The sequence below is a fragment of the Vidua chalybeata genome, chromosome 11, assembly GCF_026979565.1.
Source record: "Vidua chalybeata isolate OUT-0048 chromosome 11, bVidCha1 merged haplotype, whole genome shotgun sequence".
In the NCBI taxonomy this organism is placed as follows: Eukaryota; Metazoa; Chordata; class Aves; order Passeriformes; family Viduidae; genus Vidua; species Vidua chalybeata.
This window is the reverse complement of record NC_071540.1, coordinates 20,728,507-20,754,738: the sequence shown is the minus strand read 5'-3', so window position 1 is coordinate 20,754,738 and position 26,232 is coordinate 20,728,507. Positions and strand designations below refer to the sequence as shown.

Sequence of the window (26,232 nt, the reverse complement as noted above, 5' to 3'; positions counted from 1 at the left end):
AATCATACGGAGCTGCATGTACAGAACGTGTTCCTTCTCCCTTCCAGCAGCCCTGATACAGGAGCCTGGCTCCTGGCTGGATGTGTTTCCTTCTGCTTCAGGACTCAACTCTGCCTTTCTTTTTCTTACTGCCTTTCTGAAATTCCATGGAAAGCCATTGTTGTTAAACAGCAGTAAGTGTTACTCTCCCAGCAGTGTACACTAACAATAATTCAGCCCTGTGTCAGGGGAGGCTGTGAGTTCCTAGCTGAATTTATTTGAAAAATAAAGTTTGTTCTTTTTCTCCAAGATCTTTCCTTAAGCCAGCATGGAACTCTTGTAAAAGAAAAGTGCCTCTAAGTACCAACTACCCAAGGAACAGTCTTTTTATTTTATTTTTTTTATTCCTTCCTCACCATGACAACATAATAAATGAGCCCTGAGAGACTTGCAGTGCTTAACTATTTAAAATTGTGTATTTTATCTTTCACTGTAGGCTTCCAGACATAACATCCATGATCTATTTTCAAACCCTCTTCAGTGTCTCTGAGTGAAATGCGCCAATTTTCACCTGCAATACGCAATGATCAGAAGGACACCTTGAGCGGGGACTCTGGTAACACTTTACAGAACTACTCTTACAGTATTTTTGTGATCTATTAATAATTACTCGCTCCTGTAAAAGAAAGGCAACAAGGCAATAGTTTCACCATCTGCTTTTTCCATTTTTGTTTGGAATTCTGCTGGATGGCTCTGTATTCTTTCATACATGACTAATAGGAAAGATACAAGACTAATAGGAAACACAACTGCAACTTCACTTAGGGTTGGTTTCAGTTAACAGATGGGCTTTAAACTATCCAACATAAAAGCATTCATTTCAGAAGAACTGACCCCAAAACTGCTTCATAAAATGAAGTATTTCCATTTTTTTCCCCTCAAAGCTTTAGGATATTTCATGACACTACAGTATAAGAGGCCCCTGGGTTAAAAAAAAAAAAAAGCACACACACAATTTTTGACCTTAAATATCAGAGACTAAAGGTTTTGCAATAAAAGTATCAGCAGTAACATACATGGCTCTACAAAAAGCCTTCAAGACCACCGCTTTCCTTGCTAAATTTCAAGTGCCAACATAAAAATTACAGCAAAGAGATCTCCAAAATCCCTTTTTTCAGTCAAGTGAAGCTCTAGTTTTCCACCAGCCATACAGCAGCTGTGGTGGGACCTGGGGCTGTTGCAGCAGACTTCCCTCTGGATGAGTAACTCCTGCGAGGCAGCCGTGGATGGACAGGGACTGGGGGCAGCAGCACAAGTCCTGCTTCCAAACTCCTGGATGTAGAGCACAGCTCGTGGAAAACCGCTCGTCCCACACACTCCTGGATTGTTGAATTAACCCAAGATTAACAAATAGGTTTGTCAAAATCCCTGGACGTGCCCGAGGCCAGGTTGGAAGGGGCTTGGAGCGACCTGGTGTCCCTGCCCAGTGTGGTGCCAACTTCAATCCTAGCCAGGCTCAACAGTGGAGCTTTCCCAGCCTGGCGCTTCCACAGGCTCTGGCTCCAGCCCAGCCCAGCCCACACCACAGCACTGGCTGCAGCTTCGCGCAGGTTTACACTTACAATCAAAGATGTTCAAAATCGTACTCTACAGTATTTCTTGCAGCTTGGTTCTCCTACTTTCTATCCCAAAGGTGCCAGTGTAACGCCCCGGACGCTGAGAGTGACGGCGCTTCCCAGAACTTCCAGGCAGAGCCCGAAGGTGGCGGCATTTTCGTATGGAAAAAACAGAATTCCCTTTTTTATAGTCACTGTACAGGCAGATTCTGAGCGCGTTGGTGACAGGCAAAGATTCTCCCCATCAGCTCCTCTCCCCAGCCGGGGCTGGGCAGTGCCAACCAAGCAGCAGCATTTCCCTCTAGACCACAAGCCCAACTTTTCTTTTCTCTCCACCGCCTGTTAAGAAGCAGCATCCCAGAAGTCACCAAAGCACAAGTTTAGAAGCAGAGGAAGCAAGTGAAGCTTTCCAAATCTCACTGTACCCCATGGGCATGGATCTTCATTTTGAATACTTTTATTACTTCCTAACCAGAATTCTCTGAGCTTTGCAGAGAGGTATAGAATCACTCAAAAAATAATAATAAAAAAAGAGCACACCGAACAAATCTCCCCAAACCCTGCAGTTAAAAAAAGGCTGTTAAAATTTCATACAAGAATTAACAATGGGGAAAAGTTAGCGAATAGGATTAAGTAGAAAGTAAGTTCCTGTGTTTCCAGCAGTGGCTTTGCCAGATGCATCATCACATCTGCATGTGAGCAATTTTTCATTATTTATAAATGCGTAACAGGAACACGGCCAAGCTACAAACCAAGGAGTCCAACACACATTTAAAAAAAAAAAAAAAAAACCAACCAGGGAATGTGTCTTGGTTATAGAACAAAAGAATTCATTTTATCACTTGGCTTTAGCGCTGGAGAAAATGGCTCCTGGTGCGCTGAACCCCGTGATGAATGTGCCCCCTCCAGATCTTTATTGCCCCTGTAAATCACCGCACTGACAGCACTTAATAAGAAAGCTTTGGAGTGGGTTTGAAGTTTTGCTTTGTACAAATAAAATCTCATATTAAAGAATTTGCTAGTCCTCAAGGTGTGGAAAAATAAGTATGACTAGAACCTGTTGTGCTTGCTTTTTTTAACTGTTTGTTTCCACTATTATTTTTTTTTTAAATCATTTTGTAGCAAATGGACCAGAATAGCATAAGGAAAACGGTCTGTATTAAAATAAAAAATTAGAGTCAGGACTTAGTTATTAAAAACCCCGTATTTCTGATGTTTCTGTATCCTATGATGTCTGGACAGGGCAACAAAATCAGAGGCATAGAATATAAAACATTAAATATCTCCCATGGTGTGATATGACATGTTGACAATACTCCTGGTTTTTAACTAAAGAAAGTGAGGATTTGCTGTCCACAGTTATCGGTCAAAATTCCACTCTTTGAGAGAGGGCAGGATTTTCAGAGTCACCTGCTACCCTCCAGGTGGGAACAAAAGGGTTTAAATCCCTTGGCAGCAACTGCAACAATATTCACAGATGTGGTCAGTAACGACTTCTACATATAAATATATAATTTTATATATTTATACACACACAGCTTTGGTCAAGCACCCTATAGGGAAACAGAGAAATAAATTATTACAACACAAATATTTAAAGTTCATATCAGAAAGTGAATAGACTCGTTTATAATTAGAGATTTAATTGTTTGCTTTAGGGATGACATTCTAGAACAGATATTAAGGGGGGGAAATGGCTCTTTGGAGGAGCTCAGAAGCAAAGTGCAGCTTGGCTCAGGCCATCATGCACTCACTGATAGACAGTGTCAGCACATCACTGAATTACACTTTAACCAAATAAATCACAATTCATGTGGTGGTGGCTTTCTCTTCTGCTTCCATGACTTGTGCTATCCTTGCTCAATTCCAGGCAGCATCATTCCCTCTAAACCAGTGTATGGCACACCCTGGCTGAGGAAACCTTAACAGGAAACTACAGTTATTTGGACAAAGCTAAATGTATTTATAGGGAAATAAATGTATTTCCTGTTCAAACTGGGAGCACAAAGGTATTATGTGACAGACTATCAACAGGTCTGGAGGAAGTCCAGCTTCTCCTGACGGATAAAACACATTTGAGGAGGTACCTCAAGGAAAATACACACTAGTGGGCATGGTCTGTAAGGGTAAGAAAAATAAAGAAGGTTTTTCCCTAAAAACAAACCCAACCAGTATTAAAGGAGCACATTAGTAAAAGTCCTTTAGGATTAGGATCCAAAGTATCAGGTATCAATCTTTCCCAGCTGCATGGACCTTTCCTTGGATCTTTTTCTACCTCTCACCACTGGAAAGAACATCTGCAAAGGTGTGGCCCCTATGACACCAGAAAGAGTAACCTGGCCAGTGCACAACTCCAAACCAAGCAAAAGAAAGAGAGTCGGGGCAAAAGGAGGAGAATCAGGGCACACGTGGATTTGGAAGGAAGTTCCAGGTCCATCATGTTCCCCCCGGGCACCCCCTGAGATGGACACGGAGCCAGCACAGCCCCCTCCCCTTCCGTGGACATTCCCTGCTGCCCACTCCCCTGCAGCTCACCGAGGCAACAACTGCAGCCTGCTTTAACGTTTACAATCATTACCTTGATTTTTAAACTACTTGAGCCTGCTTTAACGTTTACAATCATTACCTTGATTTTTAAACTACTTGAGCCTGCTTTAACGTTTACAATCATTACTTTGATTTTTAAACTACTTTAGGATGGTTTAATCTTATTTCTCGAACCGGAAACCATTCTTAAACCTCTGAGAACAGCTGTGTGTAAGTTTTGGGGGTTGTGTGTGGGTTGGATTGGGGTTTACCAACAAAAGAAAAGCCCAGCAAATACTGCAGGAATCACTTGTTCCATCTTAAGGAGCAGATCCCGGGTCCCCTCCTCCCTCCATCCCCACTCCAGGTGAGGCGCCAGTGCTCAGGGACGGTCCCAGCTCAGCACCCCGAGAAGGATCCCCTCCCAGTGTGGATGTTTGCCGCTCCACAGCTCAACCACCTCATTAGCTGCTTTTTATTGAGCACCGACGCTCATTCTCGATCCTCTGATTAAGCACCACCCTGGCGGGATCCCCAGCCTGCGTCTGCCAGCTGATTAGCTCCGTGATTCTGACAACCTCAAACCCAGCGAGCTGGGAAGGGAAGGAGCTGCAAGCCCTGGGAGCCGTTTTACCCCTTTGTGCACAACATCCACACCCCAAACTCCCGGCAAGGCGGTCCAGAGAATCCGACTGCAAACGCGCCAAGCTCCAGAGTCATTTCAATAAAAAGCCACAACGGGTTACCGAAATGCCCTTTAATTGTGTCTGCATCGCGCTCCCGCCCCTCCGGAGGTTTTAGAGCTGCTCTGGGAGCTGGAGCAGCCCCGAGGTGGCTCTGTCACCGCCGGGGACAGCCCCCCGGCCCCCTGCCCCCAGTCCATCTCCTCGCCGGCCCCCCGTCACTGCCTGACATGATTTAACAACTCTAATTCCTTATTTAACGATGTCAAAGGTTTTTAGGAAATTGACTGTATTTCACCAACGATATATTTCTTCTCGATGACAGAGTGGTTAAAATGATTTTTAAACCAAGACAGAAAAATAAAGCAGTAATAAAATCAATAAAAGGTGCTTAAAACATTCCTTCTATTAGGTAATGGCATTTAAAATATCCGTAGCTTGTAATGGCACTTAGGATATGCCCGAAAATCAATGAGCTAAATTACTTATTGAACTAGTTAATTTGAACATTGAGTTTTATATGTATATTGATAAAACAAGTGACAAGAACCCTGGCTGTGTTGGAATTCGACGGTCAGAGATCTCCCTCTGCTGGGAAAAAAACTCGGGAAACTACATTAGAGACTCCTTTTTCTTTTTTTCTTTTTTTTTCTTTCTTTTTTTTTTTTTTTTTTTTTTTTTTTTTTTTTTTTTTGTTTGTTTGTGGTTATTTTTAGGGTTTTTTTGTTTTTTTTTTTGTGGGTTTTTTTTTTGGTTTTTTTTTGTGGTTTTTTTTTTTGTGGTTTTTTTTTGGGGGGGGTTGGGTTTTTTTGGGGTTTTTTTTTTTTGGTTTTTTTTTTTAGCAGGAACACCAAAGGATGTAACAACTGAAAACTCCACGAGAGGTCTCAGACTGGGCAGGGTTTGTAAATTGCTGTTGTTTTTGCTAAAATCTCTGAAGTTTTATGATGCTGAATAGCAACACAAAACCTTCAATTGCACCCAAAATACCATTTGGTATTTTAAAATACCAAAACATTACTGCTATATACAGAAATATACAAAAACCATGTGGGAACAGTGTAAAAAATAAAGGGATATAATAGTGCTTTAAAAACTGTGAGATCACGCTCAACAACTTTGATATTTTTCATGTTAGTAACTCCTCTGTGTAACACTCTCAGGTAATACTTCCTTTTTCTTTTCTTCTTTTTATTTTTTTGGGGGGGGGGGTTTGGGGTTTTTTGGGGGGTATTTTTGGGGTGTTTTGTTTTTCTTTTCTTTTCTTTTGCAAGAATTAAAGTGTGAAAGACAAGTTCTGAGTCAGCTTCTGCTGCTGAGCTGCAAAAACCCTTCTCCAAAGTTCAGTCCCACCTGAGCCTGTTTCTCTTTTACACGCAGCAAAAACCTCTACAAAAATCTGAGAGGCTGAAGGGCAGTGGCTTCACCTGACACGGTCCCTGGGAAGAAACCAAACACGAATAAGGATTTCTACCTATTTTTGGTGGGCTTTTATCTCTGCGGCCGTGGGATTCCTGCCGTCCCCCGCGGCTCCGGGACCAGGGCGCTCTCCCGGGCCGGGTCGCAAGGCCTGGAGGGCGAGGGTTCCACCCGGTGCTGGCACTTGGACCCCATGCCAGGCTCCCAGCCTGTGAAAAATGCAGATTTTATGATTGGCTTTTTCGCAAATATTACAATGAATATTATGTGTGCAATGTTAGGCAGTTATGCTGTATTAATTCTCCGGAGTAGTGTGTTAAATGTAGTTTTAGGTTATAACATGATGTTAAAATAGAAACTCTGCGGCGTAAGGTATTTTTTTACTAGCTCAAGAAAGGGATGAGATAAACAAGAAACTCTTCACACAGAGATAACAGCGACAGGAAGCCTGAAGAGTTACGGCCTCCTTATCAGAAAATACAAACATCCTTCCACCTTCTCTCCTCTTTATGGAACCACAAGGATTAAGGGGAAGAAGTTGACAAAAACTAGAAAAATTCTTAATTTGCAAGGAATTTATGCATATGAGAGATATGAATATACAAGAGGCTATTGCTTTTAAGGGTTATTCCTTTGTTCACAAGGCATGGTTTTGGCAGCTCAGTGCCCAAAAACATCCGGACGTCCGTAATTCTTTGCTTTTTATTGTCTCGTAATGTCCTAATCCTCATTGTCCAAATTTTCATTACTCTAATTTCATTACTATTTTTTTTAATAACTATTTTGTTACTAATAAACTTTTAAGGTTTAAAAAGACCTAAGTGATCGGTGTTTTTCACGCAGCCCCACGCGGGATTCCTCCCTCTGGGAGAGGTCACGGAGATCCCTGAGCCTGGGAAAGGGAGGGATGGGGGAAATGAGGGGAAAAGACAAGGGGAAGGGGGGGAGGGAAGGGAAGGGAAAAGAGGGCTTTTAAAAAGTGGGGGGAGAAAGAGGGGAGAGGAGTGAAAAAGAGAAGGAAAGGGGTGAAAAAAAGGGGAAAAGGGGGGGGAAGAAAGTGGGGAAAGGGGCAGAAGGGGAGGGAAAAGAAGGGGAAAGGGGGGGGAAAGAAGGAGAAAAGGGGGGAAAGGGGAGGGAAAAGGAGGGGAAAGGAGGGGAAAGAAAGAGAAAAGGGGGAAAAGGCAGAGAAAAGGGGGAAACAGGAGGAAAAGCAGGGGAGGGGAGGGCTCCGCCGCTGAGGGCCGCTCCCTTCCCGCCCTTTCCCGCCTCGGGCGGAACAGCGCCGCGGCCCAAGATGGTGGCGGCACCCTCCCAAGATGGCGGCGGCACCGTGCCAAGATGGCGGCGTTACCTCCTCAGGATGGCGGCCGTGGCCGCCGCGGCCCGTCCCCTCCGAAGATGGCGAGCGCACCTTCCCAAGATGGCCGCGGGCCCGCCCCGGCCCGGCGCCGCCCCGCGCGCTGCACGCCGGGCGCTCGGGGCGGGCTGAGGGCGCGGGGCCGGTCGGGCCTGCTGCGGGCGCGGCGCCGTCGGAGCGAGCGGGGCCGGGCCGGGCCGGGCAGGGCGGGCGCCATGCCGGAGCTGGCCGTGGACAGGGTGGTCGTGCACCCGCTGGTGCTGCTCAGCGTCGTCGATCACTTCAACAGGTGCGGCCGGGCGGGAGTGGCGCCGCGGCGCTGAGTCACGGCCGGGCCGGGAGCGGGGCCGGGCCGGGAGCGGGGCCCTCAAGGAGCCCGGGGCCGGGAGGGGACCTGGCGGAGCGGGAGGGCCCCGGGGCCGGAAGGGGACCCGGTCCCTCCGGCACCCCGGGTGATTTGGGCCTAATTCCGCTCCTTGCCGCTGGTGCCGAGCGGTTTTAGAGCCGAAAATGAAGCCGTGAATCGCAGGAGGCGGCCGAGCCCGCGGTGGGTGACACGGGGGTCGGTCGCTGCCCGCTGTTCGCAGCCGGTGGCGGGGTCGCGTCCCCCGTGAGTGACATCGGCCCGTCCCTGGGGACAGGCTTTGCTTCCGAGGGCCGCGGAACGCCCTTTTGTGGCTGTAAACACAAGCAGTGATAGCACAGTCACAACGCCCCTCTTCAAGCCCCGCTGTGTCATCTCCGACTCGGGGTGGGGGTCCCTTCTCCCCTCCTCCCCGTTTGTGGCAGGGACTGACGGTCGTTTTTCCTTTTAGAATAGGAAAAGTGGGAAATCAGAAGCGAGTGGTTGGAGTGCTGCTGGGCTCCTGGCAGAAGAAGATCCTGGATGTGTCCAACAGTTTTGCAGGTGAGTTCGGGTGTCCTGCCCTTCTCCAAAGCCACTGAATGATTTCGTGAATGGATTGTGTTGGGGGTCTTGAAGAAACCCTTGATCCATCCATGTACACCTCATATCCAACAACAAATGCAGCCTGCTGTTGACACCCCTAAGTAAACCTCACTCTCCTTTAGCAGCCAAAAATACCCAAACCCAAAGCATTTCAATAAACATTTTAATTCAGAAAGTTGGATTCTTAAACGCTGGTGTTTTGTTTTATTCCCAGTACCCTTTGATGAGGATGACAAGGATGATACCGTGTGGTTCCTGGACCATGACTATCTGGAGAACATGTATGGAATGTTTAAGAAGGTCAATGGTGAGTTGAGATCTTCTGACAGTCAGGGATATGCTCCCAAAAACTTCAGGGCTGTGGAAAAGGGAATTCCTACTAATCACAGAATCCTTAAGGTTGGAAAAGACCTATAAGATTATCAAGTCCAGCCAGCACCGTGTTCTCCACTAACCATGTCCCACATCCACACGGTTTTGAGCGCTTCAGGGATGGGACTTGCATCTCAAGATGTCAGATGTGCAGGCTATCAGGCCCTGAGAGCCACACAATTAACGGAAGCTGTTAATTACCAGTGAAGGGGCCAGGAGAAAAGCTGTGGCTCAGTCAGGGTGATGAGTGAGTGCGGTCACTGCTCAATCCACTTCCCTCTCCTCCACACAGATCAGACTCTCACCCTCGGTCAGCCCACCCAGTCTCTGCCCAGGTCTCTCTGCTGGGGCCTCCCCCAGTTCCGATTCCAAATCCTTTCTGCTTTTGCTCAGCCAGAGAAAGAATCGTGGGGTGGTACCACACCGGCCCGAAGCTGCACAAGAACGACATCGCCATCAACGAATTGATGAAGAGATACTGCCCCAACTCTGTAAGTGGGGCCACCTTTGGCCTGTGGGGTTGTTCCTGCCTCCCTTTCCCTAAAAGGGGCATCTGAGAAGCCTTGTCCCCCACCCTTTTTGCTGGTGACACAGCTGTAAAGTGACTGAGGAACTGGGATCAGGAGGTTTTTGAATCATTGTCTCAGCGCCTGAGGTTACCCCTCTGAGCAGCCTTGCTGAGGATGGAAGAGCTGGCTTGGGTATTTTTTTCCTACTCCATGACTGAAATCCAGTTTTCCGCACGGTTTCTTTCTCCCCGAGGTGCTGGTAATCATTGATGTGAAGCCAAAGGACCTGGGGCTGCCCACAGAAGCCTACATCTCCGTGGAGGAGGTCCATGACGTGAGTGTTCGCTCTGTGAAGTGTCACAGTCACAGCTGGAGGCTGTCACTCGTGGTGTCACTGCCTGCAGCTGCTCCCAGGTGTGCCCAGTCACTGTGGGCCTGCCCTGAGCAGCTCACTGCTCGCTGAGCCCCATGCAGACAAACAGCACCCAGCAGCGAGTCACTGTGATGGTTGCATTTAAATTATTCTGGATGCCTGTAAAATATTGCATCTTCTTGCCTTTCTGAGGTCTTCACTGCAGAGCAGGAGCTGCTCTCCCAGAATGCAACAAAGTTGGATCAGGAAAGAGAGAAATAATGGTGATATTTAGAATTTCCATTGCTCCCTCTGGGCACAGACTAGCAAAATGCAGAAATGGGAAGTTAGCCAGAGCAGGAGAGATTGCTGGGGCAGTCAGTGACACTGATTAAATCAAGGACAGCCCAGCTAGAGCTGTTCCTCTCAGATCCCTTGTGGCCTGTGTAGAGCTGCTTTTCTGGTTTCCTCGGCGCAATCCCTCATCCCCTGGCTAAAATCCCCCATTTGTGTGTCCCTTTAGGACGGCACCCCGACCTCCAAGACCTTTGAGCACGTGACGAGCGAGATTGGTGCTGAGGAGGCCGAGGAAGTGGGTGTGGAGCACCTGCTGAGGTGAGGGGACAGCTCTCCTGGGCCCTGCCGCGCTCCCAGCGGCGTTCCCGGTGCCGCTGCCCGAGGAGTGCGTCGAACACGTGGCATAAATCCTGGGAGCCTGGATGCCATCAGCCCTTGGCTGTGCTCACACGGCTGGAAAGGCCCCAAGAGACGGTGCCCTGCAGGGTGAGGTTCTAATCCCGATTCTCTCTGGGTTTCAGGGACATCAAGGACACCACGGTGGGCACGCTGTCCCAGCGGATCACAAACCAGGTCCATGGCTTGAAGGGACTGAACTCCAAGCTTCTGGACATCAGGAGCTACCTAGAGAAAGTAGCCCTGGGCAAACTCCCCATCAACCACCAGATCATCTACCACCTCCAGGACGTCTTCAACCTGCTCCCAGACGTGAACCTGCAGGAGTTTGTCAAGGCCTTTTACCTGAAGACCAATGACCAGATGGTGGTGGTGTACCTGGCCTCGCTCATCCGCTCCGTTGTGGCTCTGCACAACCTCATCAACAACAAGATTGCCAACAGGGATGCGGAGAAGAAGGAAGGACAGGAAAAAGAAGAAAGTAAAAAGGAGAGGAAAGATGAGAAGGAGAAAGACAAGGAGAAGAGTGATGGCAAGAAAGAGGAGAAAAAGGAGAAGAAGTAAAAGGTGTAGGTTTTTTATTTGTAAATTAAAAATCTTGTAAACTAAATCCTTGGTGCTGGGGTTTTGTATGTTGTGCTCAGCACTCTGCTCCTCCTCACCCAGGCAGGGTTGGGGAGCCATGTGGAGGCTTTTGATTTGATTATGCTGTTACACAGCACTTCTCCTTCCCCCAGTGTGTCTTTGGGCGTGTTGAGGCCTCAGCTCACGCACACTCTGCTCTCACTGAGCATATTCCCATGTTCCAGGGCTAATCCTTTGCCATCGGTCAATTTTGTGCACCACGGCCATCCCTGTTTAACTGGGATGTACCCCAGTTGGTTAACTGGGATGGTTTAACTGGCTCTGTGCCCCAGCGCCTCGTGGTGTGACACGGCTGGGATGTTGTCACTGCTGTCACACCTCTGTGCCAGCCAGGCCCCAGCCCGTCCCTGGGGACAGCGCTGCTGGCCCTGTCACATCTGGCTGGGACCAAGCAGCTCTAGGGGCTGCGGGAGGCTGTGAGCCTGGGGAGGCACCGGGGCCATCACCGCTGACAGAGCAGGCAGGGACAAAATCCTTGGGATTTGTGATCCCAGTGCTGAGCTCCGGATGGCATTGTGGCCCTGGAGCCCCAGCACAGACCCCACCCTGGGAGCCACACACAGCCCGGACAGTGAGAGGAGCCAGCACACAGGCACACCTCGGCAGCTGCTTTGTCGTTTATTGCACACGAAGCCGCGCGGGGCCGTGCAGAACCGGCCGGTTCCCAGCCCGGAGCCGCTGCAGGGTCCCTTCTCCACAGGCCCCGGGACACACGGACACAGACCAGCCGGGTCTGTCACCCGCACACACGGGGAGGGACAGAAGTGACAGCCAGGTGATCTTGCCCTCACTGCAGCCTGTGCGGCAGCAGAGGGAACGCAGGAGTGTGAGCAGTACCCGGGATCCGAGCGCAGGCCGGCAGGGCCCCAGCAGTGCCCGGAGCCCCCGGGGCTGCTGTGGAGCACCAGCTCCGAGCAGAAAGCACATCATTTAAATACAACTGCCCAGGGGTCACAGGCTGCACATCGGGACACGCCACCCTCAGCCAGGCTCTGGCTCCAGTGGCTGCGGATCTGGCCTGGGAAGGGGCTGACCTGGCGCTCAGGTTGTGCACAAGAGCCCCTCAGAAGCATCGTCTTGGGGGTCCCTGTCACTGAACGCTGGGTGCAGGATGGCACCCAGAAGTCAATCTGAGAGCCATTTTCCCCCTCACCTGCCACTACCAAAATGCCATGAAAAGGCAGAAAACACGAGGGGGAAGAAGAGCCCCTACCAAACATGTAACTGTGTCTGCAGTGGGGGGCTGGGGAGCCCCAGTGCCCCCTGTGCTGCCCCCCAGCCCCTCTGCGCCAGCCCTGCCAAGCTGGGCAAGCCAAGCCCTTGTGTCCTCCTCTCCATCACACCTCGGGTTTCCTGAGGGAGGGAAACACAGCCCCGTTCCCCCAGGGCCGTGTCAGTGCAGGCCTCGCCCAGGAACAAAAGCCACAGTGTCCATAGGGGCCCGTGCACATCCCGGGGAGGGCTCGGCCCTGGGCACCGGCCGGCAGCGCTCCGGGAACGCCCCACAGCTCCATCACTCCTGTCCAAACCCTTCCGTCTCCTCGATGGCGTAAAGCAGCTTCTCCTTCAGCTGCTCATAGCTCTTGTAGGGAGGGAGATCCAGGCGGTTGAAGCTGGGGAGAGAGCAGAGGCTGGGACAGGCCAGGAACAGCAGTCCCATCCCGGGGGACGGAGAGCACCCGCGCAGCCCCGCAGAGCTCCCCGAGTCCCCGCGCACTCCGGCCAGGCCGAGGGGCAGTGACTTACCACGTGTGGCTCCGTGGCAGCCACGTCTCTTTGCCAACTTTATCGATGCAGAATTTCTGGGGCCCGTTGCTGCCTGTTAATGAAGAGCACAGCAAAGCTCTGTACACGACCGGGAGCTGGAGAAGAAACCCCTCCCACACACTCTGAGATCCACCATCATGGCCCTACAAGCCCAGGGTCACACAGGGCATAAATCCATGGCAGCAATCCCTGCCTGTTTGCAGAGAGGATGTTCAAAAAACAAAGGAGGAAGCAAAAAGCAGATTGATAGCACAGAGGGGCAAGAGCACCATCTCTGAGCACGATGGTTCCATAGCAAGTGCTAAAACTCATTGATCTGTAAATCCTCAGGATTGTGTGAGTCCATCCAAGAGTTTCAAAGGACTTGGCAAGCCACTGAGGTGGCTTTTTAACACATTGGGAATGCTGGAGAGGTTCCAGGGGGTGGAAGAAGCTAATATGCCAGCAAGAACAACTGAGTGGGTTAAGCAAGCTGGTTGGCTTGACACGAATGCCAGGAAAGTCAGAGAAAGGCTGGTATAGGCCCCAAAAAGCAGTAAATTAAAGGAGGAGTGGAACCACACTGTGGTTTTCTGAAAAAGAGGCTTTGTTGCACAAGAATCAAAATTGAATCAGAAATCCAATCTCATTCAGATTGAGATCACAAACCAGCCAGACGAAGTTAACCCTGGTGGGATCCTTTGGTCACGGCCAAAGAACGGGTGTGGAAATGGCACAACACCAGAGCACTGTGCTCAGACCTCACAGCTGCCTTCCTGCTCACGTGCTGCCCTGAGCTCTGTGTGGAGACAGGGACAGGAAGGTGCCACCCCCCCAGGACACACCGATGAGCTCAGCAAAGCCCCCGACGGGCAGGCGGCAGGTCCCCGTCACGAACTGCAGCAGCCGGATCCTCTTCTCGTTGTCCATCTCCTTCACCACCTGCAGCAGGAACGCGGCAGCTGAGTGGGATCCTGGTCCCATCCTGCAGGATGGCTCCTGCCAGGGCACCCCACGCCCTCAGCCGGGCTCAGACTGACCTGCCAGAACCACTGGATCTGTTTGCTGTTCTTGGTGTAGTGCCTGTAGATGGTATTTTTCTGCCAGTCGTTCATGTCGATCTCCTGCATCCCGCACAGCATCAGCTGGGGACAGGGGACACTCAGCAGGGGACAGATGGGGCTCTGAGCACCAGCCTCTCTGGTGCCAGCCCTCACCTGGCCCAGGTGCCAGCACTGAGGTGTCTGGCACAAATTCCTCCCATCCAACGGGATGTTCTCTTGCCAATGGACCCAACGAGCCACCCCCAGACCCAACACCCGGGGCTGTCATCGGCCGACGGGCACAGACCATGAGCAGGGTCACCACGTGCCACTTTCCATCCACATCCCACCCCAGGTGCCAGCTCACCTCCAGCTCCTTCTCGTCGAAGTAGCGCAGCCACTCAAGCGGCACCACCTCGTTGAAGCCGTCCAGGAACGCCTTGGTCTGTTCCTCCACGCCCCGTGTGAACCTCCAGTCCGTCAGCAGCCTGGGGAGGCAGACGGGGTCGGCACAGAGCCAGCACCGCTGGCCTGGCACGGGGAAACCCCAGGATCCCTCCCTGCAGCAGGGAGGGCCCCGGGAGTGTGGGGAATGGGAGAGGGGCTCCCTCAAAGCACCAGGGCTCCCCTCAATTCCCACTGGTGGGTTTCTGTCTCTGCCCCCAAACCCACCAGCAGCATTCAGCCCCGACAGCGGCCTTAGGAGCTCCAGGGGTGCAAACCACATCCCCTGGCTGGAGCTGAGCTGGCCCTGGCAGCCCCCAGGCAGGCAGGGGGAACAGCCATGGGATGGGAAAGCAGCCTCAGCCTCTCTCCCCTCTCCTTTTTCCTGAAAGTACTGGCAACTGCCCAGCCCGCAGCAGTCCAGACCGCAGCAGAGCTCGGCCAACCGCGCCAGCCCGGGCTTGTCACAGGCCACGTAGCCCAGGGAAGCGGCCACGTCCCAAGCCCCACGGTCCCACCCCTGCAGCTGGTGGGGGCGGGTGCCTGACAGGACCCCTGGGACAGCCACTCACATGATGTATTCCTCCTTGTTCTCCTCCGTCACACGGATGCTCTCACCACCCTCCTTCAGCTCGTGGGTGGTCACCTTGCCCAGGATCTCCATGTCCTGGATGAAGTACAGCTCCAGGCCGCACTCCTCCAGGCTGTTCTCCCTGTGGGCGACACCGGGATGTGATTCCTGATGGAGGCACCCAGCAGCAGTGGGGGGCTGTGGGGAGAGCTCTGCAGGAGGGAGTGCAGGGCACTCACTTGGTCCAGACGATGGAGTTGTAGAACTCAGGGTCGATGGACTCCAGGTCCTTCAGCGTCGGGCGCTTGTTCAGCATCCGTTTGTAGAAGGGCAGCGTGAAGCCGGTATCGATGAACTTCCCGTGGTACAGAGCCTGTGGCAGGGAGGGGACACCAGGTCACAGGGCACCCTGAGACACAGCCCTGGGGCAAGACGATGCTCCACCCTGGGGCAGCCACGGGGCAGAAGGGACTCATTCAGGGGTTCCTGAGCTACGGCACTTGCTCCTGGCTGGCACACGTGGAGGGGAAGGGTGGGCTGCCCCAACAGCACTTCCCGGGCCGAGTGGGCTGCAGCCCCTCTCCCTCCCCACGGCAAATTCCACTGCATCTCCCTCTCCCCTCACAGCTCTATTAAGAGCACTTGTTTAAACAGAGCTGTGCTGTGGCTTCCCTGAATCCCTGGCTTCCAGGAGCCCCGAGGCAAAGGCAGCCAAAAATAATGCAGACGCTTGTCTAGAACGGCCCAGCGGTGAGTAATAGTCTGGGGTTTTATTGGTATCCTGCGAGGCGGGGCAGGGCAGGGCAGGACAGCGGGGCCGGAGCCGCCTCCGTGCGCACCCCGCGGGGCTGAGGGCCAGGGACCCTTCCCCGGGCTCGGGGAGCCCCGGCAGCCCCCCTGCCAGCCCGGGGCACGTTGGCCTTGAGCAATCCGAGACAAACGGGAGGAGCCGCTCTGGAGCTTGGGCAGCTGGAAAATCTCACACTGCTGGGACTAAAAATAGTCTCTGGAGCTGCAGACCCGACAGCACCTGGGGTGACAGCCAAAGACCTGGAGCCATCCCATCCCCGCCACAACTCCTGGGAAACCAGGTCTCCTCTGGCCCCACAGCCATTCCGTGGATTTAAAATGCATCACCCCACAGCACCCCCTTGAAGGCCCATCTCCCACTGACCCACACGTGGGCCAGAAGGGGCTCAGGGAGGGCAGCAGTGCCGAGCCCAGCACAGCCACGGCACTTGGAGCTGCCCCTTGCCCTGCTGACCACCCTGTCCCCTGCTCTGCACGGGGGACACAAAGCCCTGGTGCGTCCCCCAGGCTCTCACCATGGCGATGAAGCGGCCGATGAAGCGGAAGTAGGTGAGGTGGTCGGGGTTGATGGAGGAGGCAGGGTTGATCTGCAGGCAGTAGTTGTTCTTGCCCGCGTACTCGAAGAGGCAGTACATGGGGTTGAGCACCTCGTGGGACAGGAGGAAGAACCACTCCCTGGAAGGAGACAAGGGGAACACGGTGACAAGCAGCTCAGGGAGGGGACAGTCCCTGCACCAAGCGGGTGCCCACCTCCTCAAGGTGCCAGGCAGGTGTTGGTGTGACTGGGCGAGGCTGTTCCCCTCCCCAGGGTGCTGTGTGGGGTTTGTGAAGTGTTTCTGGAGACACCAGCTTGCTGCAGGCCCCACTCAGAGCATCAGGAACACACAGTCCCACACACAGTCCCAGCTGGGCTGTCCCACACGCACACACCCCCGAGCACACCCAGTCCCTCCGCACGCGCTGCCCCGGGAGCCCCACGCCAAGCTCGGGACAGCACCGTCCTGGCTTTGCTCCCCCGGCCGTGCAGGCAGACAGGAATCCTCAGGCGTGGAGGCAGCCCCGGCATCCTGTCCGTGGTTCTACCCTGTGGTAGAACAGCATGACGTAACCTACCATAGGGTAAAACCACTGGCAGGACACGGAGAGAGGTGGAGCAGGAGCAGGAGCCGGGGTAGCAGCCCCACGAAGGGCAGCAGGCGAGCGTGGGGTGGCAGCGAGCAGGGACACGCCAACTGAGCTCCAAGGAGATGTCCCAGGTGAGCCAGAGGGGGCTCACAGGGACACAGGACCCCCTCCAGCCAAGCCGCAGCCCAGGCCCTGTGGTAACATCATCCCAGAGCAGCAGCAGAGCTGCAGAAACCACATCACACCCTGTCTGCCCTGGCACACTGACTGTCTGGGAACACCAGGGCCTGTTTGCTGCAGGGAGACAAGGCCACTCAGCCCACTGCCCTCACAGCTGGGGGCAGCAGGGGAGCCCCAGCTGGGTCCCCTGTGCTCTCACTGCCAGGGACAGGCTGATGCAATGCTTTCAGGGTGTTCCACCACTCGTAAAACCCAGCTGCCCATTTGAATGCCCCTGAACTCCTGTGCTCAAGGGCTGGGAGCCCTGAGCGCAGCTGCCTTACGCGTGCGCTGCCCGCAGGACACGGGGCACAGGCAGGGCGTGGCCCTGTGGCCCGGCAGGCCACGCTCACCTGGCGATGCCACCATAGTCCAGGCCCTCCTCCCCTCGCATGATGATGTACAGCCGGCGCCGCAGGTCGTACGGCTTCATGTTCATGATCTGGGGACGAGCAGGGCAGTGTCACCGCGGCCGGGGCCAGCTCCGCTCCCGCCCGGCTCCGCGGCCCCGGCACCTCCCTACCTGCTGGAAGGAGTCCTCGAAGAGCGTCTGCCGGGACACGCTGATCTTCACGTGGCTGGGCAGCGCGTTTGACTGCAGGCAGGGCAAAGGCTGTGTGAGGCTGGCACGGTTCTCCTCACCCACGCCTGCCCACAGGGCTCAGGGCACCCACACAGCTGCCCACAGCCGCTCTACTCACGTGGCAGAGGAAGCGGAACTGGTGGTACTTCCAGCGAAAGCTCCGGTCGTACGCGCCCGGGGAGCCGCCGTGCTTGCTCCTGCCAAAGCAGCAGGGCCTCGGTCACACCCCGGGCCTGCCCTGAGCAGCCCCCGTCAGGAGCCGGGTGGGAGGAGGGTCACTGGGGAGCAGCTCTCCTCGGTCAGAGCCCACGCGAGCCCCCAGACGCGCTGCTGGGGCTTACCCAGACTCGAAGCCCGGGCGCGGGTCCTTGAAGGTGGTGGTGCGGGTGTTGTGGTCCACAAAGTACCGCACGCTCTCGTTCGTGTACTTCATCTCCCAGCCCGGCGGCAGCGGCGGCTCCTGGATCATCCTGCTGGCAAGGAAGGGCTCACCAGACAGGCCCTTCGGGCAGTCCCCCCCTCAGCTACAGCTCTGTGCCAGGCAAAAGGCAGGATTCATGGCATGGGACTGGCGAGCGACTGCCCACACCCCGGGAGAGGAGTCCTGCCTGGGCAGCACTCCGGCCACGGCCATGGCACTGTCAGAGCTTCCCCCTCCATCTGTGGGACACATGGCCTCAGTGCAGGCCAGGTCCCTGGAGAACTGCACCTTCCCAAACCCTGCTCCCCCCACGGCCGCCTACCCCTGCGTGCGAGGGTCTTCCCACTGCGTGGTCCGGGTGTTGTGGTTCACGTAATACACTCGCCCATTGTCCTGTCTCTTCTCTAGGAGAAAAGGGAGAGAAAGCGTTAGCTGGAGTCCTGGGAACAGCCCTCCCCTTCCCAGCTCACAGGAAATTTGTCAGCTCCCCCATTCCACCTCCCTGGCTCATTTGGAAAAGGCAGGATAAACCTCACGTTCCTTCCGCGTGCCCGAGCTGCCTCAGCCCGGCAGTGCCAGCGTGCAGGAGGTGCCAGGGCAGAGGCCAGCGCTGCCAGGCTGGCACAGGGGCTGTGCTCAGCCACACACCCTCGTGGCACACACACAGCCCCTCCTGGGACACGCAGGAGTATCCCTCCACATGGATCCACAGGTGCTTTCCCAAACTCCCTGCATGGCCTTGCTCCAGTGCACACGTGTGTGAACACACACACCCTGCCTGTGCTGCGCACAGGCACAAAACAGCTCCAGCACACACCCCAGCCACCCCTGCACACACCCCCTGCCTCCCTGGCACTGTGTGTGCCCCGCACCTCCTCCTCCTCCATGGGCTGCATCACTTCCCCATGCTCAGCCTGCACCATGCAGGCAGGGTCACCTTGTCACCTCCCTGTCACCCTTCTGGCCGCTGCCAGCCCCTTGCTCCATCACTGCGGGCAGCAGCCCCCAAATGATGGCCAGGACTCATCCATCCCAGGGATCCCATCCATCCTGGGAGCCCCCACCCCACGGTGCTGTGCCTCCCCAGCCCGCCCAGCTGGCACGGGGGATGGGTCCCTTCTCCCTGCTGATGGAGGGGGAACACCCAGCAAGGGCTCCACCACCACCCCCATCAAGACACTGCCCCTGCAGACTGCCTGAACAGCCTTGGCCCCTCTCTCCTCTCCAAGCTCCCACAATTTTAACCCTTCTCCTGCTCTCTCTGGCACAGCACAGCCCAGCTGCACCCACCAGCATCCCAGCCTGCCCTCTCCAGGGATGCTCTCACCATGGAGGGGATCTCTCTGTCCTGGGGGTGGCACAGGGACTTTTCAAAATGTCCCAGCACACAATGCTTGGGCCTTTTGGGGATGACCAGCCCTGCTCCAGACCCAGGCAGAGCATCCCGGGAGGCAGCACAGCAGCGGGACGGATCCCTGCTCACCAGAGGAGGGGTCCAGGGACAAACAAGGACTTCCATCCCCAAAGTTGGGGATCTTCCCCAATCCAAAGAACAATCACAAGCACTTCTGCATTCAGCAGCTGAGAGAGGCTGGGAACTCCTCCAGGAAAAGGGGAAGGCAGGGGAAAAAAAGCTGAATTTCACAGAAGAGATGGTGCTAGTCACAGGCAGACTCAGCCCCACGTGCAGCCGAGCACAGGGAGTGCTGGCTCCATGGCCACCCTTCACCCTTCCCAGTAAGGCCAGGGATGGGAGCGAGGGAGCTGCTGGAGCTCCTGCTCCCCGCGGGAGGGTCCTGCTGCGGGCGACAGGAGTGTCCCCTGGGGGCATGCAGGGGCAGGTGAGGCGGTGCAGTACTTACCCCAGCCGGGAGGAAGGGGCCCCAGAGGATCATTGTCGGACGGGGCTCCGGAGGACTAGAGAGAGCAAAAACACGGAATAAACCCCAGAGCCGGGCTGGCTGGGAGGAGCAGAACACAGAGGTGAGCCGGCCAGCCCCGCTTCCACTCGCCTCTACTTGGCCCACAGCTCCCAGGGAACTTAAAAAAAAAAAAAAAAAAACAAAAAACTTGCACACTCAAGGTGGGGTTAAAAAAAGAAACAAAAAAAGCAAAAGATTAAAAAAAAAAAAAAAAAAAACCAAAAGCCCAAAAGCTCAGCCTAAGCAGGGGCTGGGCAGCCAAGGGGCAGCGGGGCAGGGGCTGTGCCGGCCGAGGGCAGCGGGCCGGCCCGGAGCGCTCCGGACGTGCGCGGCTGCTCGGCTGCGCCGGCGAACCCTCCACATACACCTCCAGCCTCCTCCAAGAACCACACACAGGAGGGGGAAAAAATATCGCAGGCCTTTCCAATGAAATCATTCCCACAAGCGCTGTCCACGCCCCGCGCTTCCTGGCGGGACGGCGGCCCCCTCCTCCGCGGGCAGGGCCGGGGTGCGGGATGCGCCGGGCCCGCGTTCGGCCCCGGCACACGGCCCCGCCCGCCCCGCACAAAGCGCCTTTCTCCCGGGCCCGCCTGGCCCAGCACGGGCACGGGCCGCCGTCCTGCCCCGGTGCGGGCAATCCCCGGCCCCGCTGGGCTCCCTGGGGATGGAGGGTCCCCGGGGTCCAGGGCAGGAGGCGGCCTGGAAGTGCTGTTAATGGTTAAATGAGTCGTTTAGCCAAAAGGTAAAAACCCATGGGGCTGGAGGTGGTGGGGGGGGCTGTGTCCCAGCTTCCCGCGCCGGGATGGATCCCAGTCAGCCTGGGCCCGGGGAATGCCACCCGCAGCCAGAGCCGGCCCTCCTGCTGGAACCGGGCCCTCGGGGTGCCAGGGCCCCCCACTCCCACAAAGGCACCAAAACCTGGCTGGGTACAGCTCACGGCAGCCAGCACGCCGAGCATGGCTGGCACAGTCTGTGCCCCTCCGAGCTCTGCCCCTTGTACCCACTCCCTGTGCCAGGACTGGGGCAGTGTCCACTCCCTCCCCACCAGGACAGGCTGCCCACACAGACAGCCGAGTCGTGTCCAGGGGTACCACCTCACTGGCACCTCAAAACAGCTGATGAAAGCTACCAGGGCAGCTCCTGCAGCTCCCCACAGCCCCTGGGAACAACCTGGCCCCCGTGCCAAAGACCCTTTGTGCAAAGGATGTGGCACTGGGGCATCTGCCGGGAGAGTGGTCCCTGGCTTCACCCGAGCCCCCCAAACTGTGCCTTTCCCAGGCTCTGCCCCACTGCTCATCACACCCCTACTGTCCCCTCCAGCAAGGAGGGCAGAGGGATGCTGGAGGCAGGAGCAAGTCAAGCAGAAAGCCCCTGTGGGGCAGGAGGCAGAGCAGGAACCATCTCTGCTGGCAGCAGAGCTCGAAACAAAAAGTAGAATCGTTTCATCAGGCTAAATTTGGAGCCCGGGTCCCTCCCTCGGCAGAGCGTGGCCAGGGCGAGTCGCAGGGCCTGGAGCAGCCCCAGGGCTGGCGCTGGCAGGGAGGAGGGACAGCAGGAGCCCCACTGGGCACGGTGGGAGCCCTCCCAGGGGAGCCCCTCTGCTGGGCTCTGGCCAAGGCAGGGCCAGCACAGTAGTGGGGGTCCAGCTCTGCCTGTGAGGCTTGGAAGGGTTGGAGGGACAGCCAGGGAGGGACAGGCAGGGGGAGGAGAGGGGCTGAGCTGCTCCCGCAGCCCCGGGAGTGGCCCCGGTTGTGTCCCACACAGAATGCACTTTGCACTACACCCCCTCCCAGAGAGCAGCTGAGCTCCTGGATGGAGCCCTGAGCCCACTCTGGTCCCAGCTGGGACTCCTGGCTTTCTCTGAGGAGATAAAGTCAATGGGAAGTTGGTCCCTGTACGCTGCCCACCTTCCCTCCACAGCTGTTCACGAGTGCAGGCTCACCCCTGCGTGGGGCCGGATCGCTGCTCCAGGAGGCAGAACTGCTCCAGCCCAGCCCTGTCCCAAGCACTGCTCTCCCTACAGCCCACAGCCACCAGCGCTGCTCAGGTCAGCAGAGGGGCTCACTCCCCTCAGCTGGGTCCAGATCCACGGCAAAGGCACAGCCAGGACAGGTGTGGTCCCTGCCCAGGAAGAGAATGGTTGAGACCATTCCCTGAGCAAGGAAATGCAAATACTCAGCCCAAACCAGGAATGGGTGGAAGCAGCACATAAAGCAGGAGGATGCTGACCAAGTCCAGCTCGTTCCCTGCACTCTCTGGTCCCTGGCTCCTGCAGCCCTCTCCACTTGTACCCTGGGCCTGCAGCTCCAGGACCCAGCCACGCTGTCCTCAGCCCAACAGAGACCTGGGGAGGGACGAGCTCAGGCCCCAGAGCCTCCTGTCCTGCTACACACCAGGCTGCCAGGGCTCCCTCAGCTCCGACAGCAGGCTCTTCAGCCCCACAGGTCAGCAGCAAGGCTTGTCTGATGGGAGCCACAGGAGAATGTGTGGCTGTCCACACTGGCACTGGAGAAACCTCGGGGGCAGGCTGCCGAGGACACCTCCCACCACCCTTCAGGGCCATGCAAGCTGGTTTATAAAAAGCAAGTCACTCCCCCAAGGCCTCTGCCGGCTCTGTGAGCTCCCATCCAGGCACTGCTCTGAGCTCTCACAGACCCCACACAGCCCAGCAAGCACCTTCCCACGCCCTGTGGCTCCCAGGCAGCCCCGGTGAGACCAGCGGCAGGGGCAGGTGAGACCCTGGCACCGCCACGCCCGGCTCTCACCTGGTACAGGAACCTCTGGCTGAACTGCTGCATGGCCCCTTGCAGCTGGTTGCGCTGCGACTGCCACTGCTCGTAGTTCCTGACGTACTCGGCCGTGGGGCGCTGCCACGTGGTGGTCCGGGTGTTGTGGTCCACGTAGTAATACCTGCCTCGAGGATCCACGCGTTTCTCCCACCTGGAAGCACCCAAGGAAGTTGTCACTGAGTGGCTCGCGCCGCTTGGGTCCTGCGGACTGACACCCTCCGACACGAGGGCTCCGTGCCCAGCTCCAAAACCACTGCTTTCACACCTAAAGGGGCTCTTCTGGACAAGGACCCACCAAAAGGAAATACAAAGGATGAGTAACTCCTCGAGTAGCTCCTGCAAGGGCACACGAAGCCTGACAGGATGCTGGGACACTGCTGGAGCTCCCACCAGGATGCCATGAACATCCCCCCAAGAGAGCGAGCGAGCCTGGAGCCCCCGAGCCCCTTACCCTGGAGGAAGGGGTCTCTCCCACGTCGTGGTCTTGTTGTTGTGGTCTACATAGTAGACTCTACCATTCGGCAGCTCCCGCTGCTCCCACCTGCAAGGAAAATAAAACCATGAGGCAGGTGATATTTGCTGGCACCAAGAACATCCAGAGAGCTGCTCCTGCTGGGTCAGGGAGCCCAGCCCCTCACATCCTTGGCATTCCAGCCTTTATTTGACAGGTCTGCGTGGCAGCTACTGGGCCTCCTCGATGGAGACTCTGCGAGAGGGGCTGCAGCACTCTGCTTCCTCAACAGGCATAACTGGAGCATAAACTCCTAATTTCCCCCAGAAAGGTCAGCATAGGATTTCACAGAGGGTCAGTTTTATGCCCTGCGTTTCTGATGTTTTTGTTTGGTTTCTCTTAATACATCTTCAAAGGGGAGTATTTGAGTTGGGGCTGGGGCTGGGATCGCTCCCTGGCAGCCCTGGGCTTGCTGCTGACAGCTACAGCTTAAACACACGTGTGGCCATGGTGCTTGGGCTGGGGTGGCCCTGAGGACAGCCCAGGTGACAGCAAGCCTGGCTTTACAGGGCCACGCTGCAACCATTCTTTGTGTGAATTCATTCAGGAATTTACCCCGGCAAAGGTAAATGCTCTGTGGAGCCCGTGCTTTCTTGTCAGCTTTTATCCTGCAGCAGAGGAGGCGAGCCAGCAGCTGCTGACAGATAAAGTGTTCTCCTGCCACACTTCTGCTCCCACAGGCCTCTCTCCCCATTCAATCATCTGTCTCAATTAATCACCACAAAAAGCTCTAGGAAATTAATACACCAGCTTCTGTGTGGCAGCAAGGGAGCCAGCCCAGGCTGGCAGGCAGCAGGCAGCCCTGGGGATGGAGCTGCTCCCACGGCCTGGGCTCATCCCAGCTCAGCCCCACAGCTCCAGGGACAGCAATGCCATCACCACGGCCACACACCTGCAGTGACACAGCTCAACTGCATTGCAGCCTCTGCGGAGCCAATGCAACACCAATGTTGCTTCCAGTCAGCAGCACTGGACCCTTCTCCTCCCTGGAACAGGTCAGAGACACCCTTGGGTATCCCTGACAGAGAGTCCAAGGCAGGACCTGCTGTGCCCCTGCAGTGAAAGGGTGAGGGGCTGCCAAGCCTGACACCACACAGTTTCCTGGTCACAAACCATGAACTTGGTGCTTCATGAGCATAAAAGCACCAGGACAGGTAAAAGAAGAGTGAAATCTCTAAAGAGAAAATCAGCACAGCTGGGGTGTCCTAAGACATGAGCAGGTCTATCCCATGAGACAGATGGCAGAAGGTGCCCAGGCACTTTTAGGGCAGTGGAACTGCCCTGGACAGCTCCTCCAGTCTCATTAACAACAGATTCTCTGATCCACACAGCTCTGAGGACTGGGAAGGTACCATTCCTGCGGCTATAGAGACCAGAATTCCCACGATGAGAATTCCCCCAGGTTTCTGGATCCCTCTGGGTGCACTCATGACTGCAAAGAGCCACGTGGGACTGGGGAGAGCTGCTGGTGGTGGCAGCTATGGCCTGATGTCCCCTGTCCCCACCTCGCCCCCTGTAAAAACACTGATGAGCTCACAAACTGCTCACCAGCAGCTCCTGGGTGATGTGAGGAGTGAATCTGCTGAGGGCTGGCTCACCCTGTGGGCCAGTGGTGATGAACCGTGGTTACTGCTGCCACACAGAGATGGGGACAGTGGGGACAACCCATCCTTGCCCAGACCACCTTGCCCAGCTCCACATGGCCCCCAACATGGGAGATCCATGGTTTTGGGAGCTCTCCCCACAAGCACCACAAAGCACCCAACATGCCAGTCCCTGCCAGCTCTCCTCCAGCTGCCCACAGGCTCTCGATGGCCATGGATGCAGGGAGCCAAAGGCAGTGGGAAGTGGCAGAGCTGAGGCAACCCTGCAGTCCAAACAAAACGCCCTCCTTACGTAAGAAACCACAGCCCCGTGGGTTCTGCCAGGCAGCATAAAGCACCTCTTTGTGCGGGCAAGGCAGCGCCACACACCCCCCACCCCGCCGCCTGTCCCACACGGGATCATCCCTGATAGGATCCAGATGCAGGAGCCAGCGGCCCCCTCCCCTCCCTCCGCTGCCAATCCGCTCAGACAGCCCAGCAGGAGAGCTGGGACCCCGGGCTGGGACCCCCGAGGCACCACACACGCTCCTGGCTCCAGGGGAACACTGCCCAGAGCATGTGAAGGAGGTTTTGGGCACTGTCGGGCTGGAATTACTCAGAACTCCTTCCAGCCCTCTCCAGCCCCTAGGACAGACTCCCAGTTGTGTGAGGGATGCCTTTGAGCCACCACACCTGGTGCAGATGTTGAGACACAGAGATCTGAGCACAGCACATCGCTCGGGATCCCTGCATGAACCCAACCGTCTGCCACAGCCCAGAACGAGCAGGGAGGCTGGGGCCACCCTCCAGAGGCTGAAGTGAGTGCTCCCCACACTCCGAGGGAAGGAAGGAGACACTCAGAGACAAGGGCAGGGCTCAGGAGGAACATGCCTGGCAACTCTGCAGGGGACTTTGCTCCTGGAGTGGCAGAGCAGGAGCCGCCCCCACGGGCCCTGCAGTGCTCTCACAGCCAGCCCAGCAAGGGGCTCTCCTGCATCCCCATCTCCTCAGCTGGGCCCCAAACCACCAGTCAGAATAATTCCGTGGTGAGGTGAGCCCGCCAAAAACCAGCCTCCCTGGATCAGGGCTGAGGAGAACTCCAGAAGCTCATTTACACCACCCCAGGGACACAGCGCTGTGCAATCCCAGCTCAGCAAATCCCCGTTAGCCCAGGACCTGCTCTGGCAGCTCCCTGGAAGGGCTCACACCGTGGAGACCTCAATGCATCCAACTCCCCGCTCTCCTTCACCTGGGAAGCCCTTGATCTCTGGTCCCCCCTGCCCAGGCCAGCACAGCACAAGCACAGCTCATGCTGCCCTCTTTCCCCCTAGCACAGAAGGTGCTAATCAAAGGTGTCTCCAGAGA

The 26,232-nt window shown here is 55.8% G+C and overlaps 3 protein-coding genes across 6 annotated transcripts in view; 1 reads left to right on the top strand and 2 right to left on the bottom strand.

Annotated features, from left to right (window-relative positions):
- The window catches only part of LOC128793806 (collagen alpha-4(IV) chain-like), a 44,595-nt gene extending 36,947 nt beyond the window's left edge, over positions 1-7,648 (bottom strand). For 2 of the 3 annotated variants that reach the window (XR_008432891.1, XM_053953217.1), the window contains exons 1-2: positions 7,041-7,513; positions 6,279-6,432 (exon numbers count right to left, since the gene is read on the bottom strand). The gene's annotated coding sequence lies outside the window, so the exon portion shown is untranslated. Of the gene's footprint in view, positions 1-6,278; positions 6,433-7,040; positions 7,514-7,574 lie in introns of those variants that run through there. The other variant, XM_053953218.1, reaches the window with a different exon arrangement.
- Positions 7,649-7,722: 74 nt separating this feature from the next.
- Positions 7,723-11,065, top strand: PSMD7 (proteasome 26S subunit, non-ATPase 7). The gene is made up of 7 exons (XM_053953016.1): positions 7,723-7,869; positions 8,396-8,487; positions 8,744-8,836; positions 9,295-9,392; positions 9,664-9,744; positions 10,286-10,377; positions 10,581-11,065. Exons 1-7 carry the CDS (start codon positions 7,796-7,798, stop codon positions 11,017-11,019), a joined length of 969 nt encoding a protein of 322 aa, XP_053808991.1. The 5' UTR covers positions 7,723-7,795; the 3' UTR covers positions 11,020-11,065.
- A 634-nt stretch (positions 11,066-11,699) lies between these two features.
- Positions 11,700-26,232, bottom strand: part of WWP2 (WW domain containing E3 ubiquitin protein ligase 2) — a 31,211-nt gene continuing 16,678 nt past the window's right edge. The window contains exons 9-24 of one of the 2 annotated variants that reach the window (XM_053953012.1): positions 23,225-23,314; positions 22,750-22,924; positions 19,925-19,979; positions 18,385-18,466; positions 17,983-18,114; positions 17,760-17,838; positions 17,582-17,653; positions 17,412-17,500; positions 16,230-16,389; positions 15,144-15,277; positions 14,906-15,046; positions 14,257-14,377; positions 13,887-13,991; positions 13,692-13,788; positions 12,847-12,919; positions 11,700-12,713 (exon numbers count right to left, since the gene is read on the bottom strand). In XM_053953012.1, coding sequence (XP_053808987.1) covers positions 12,614-12,713; positions 12,847-12,919; positions 13,692-13,788; positions 13,887-13,991; positions 14,257-14,377; positions 14,906-15,046; positions 15,144-15,277; positions 16,230-16,389; positions 17,412-17,500; positions 17,582-17,653; positions 17,760-17,838; positions 17,983-18,114; positions 18,385-18,466; positions 19,925-19,979; positions 22,750-22,924; positions 23,225-23,314 — 1,705 coding nt within the window. In that variant the 3' untranslated portion in view covers positions 11,700-12,613. The remainder of the gene's footprint in view (positions 12,714-12,846; positions 12,920-13,691; positions 13,789-13,886; positions 13,992-14,256; positions 14,378-14,905; positions 15,047-15,143; positions 15,278-16,229; positions 16,390-17,411; positions 17,501-17,581; positions 17,654-17,759; positions 17,839-17,982; positions 18,115-18,384; positions 18,467-19,924; positions 19,980-22,749; positions 22,925-23,224; positions 23,315-26,232) is intronic. The other variant, XM_053953014.1, reaches the window with a different exon arrangement.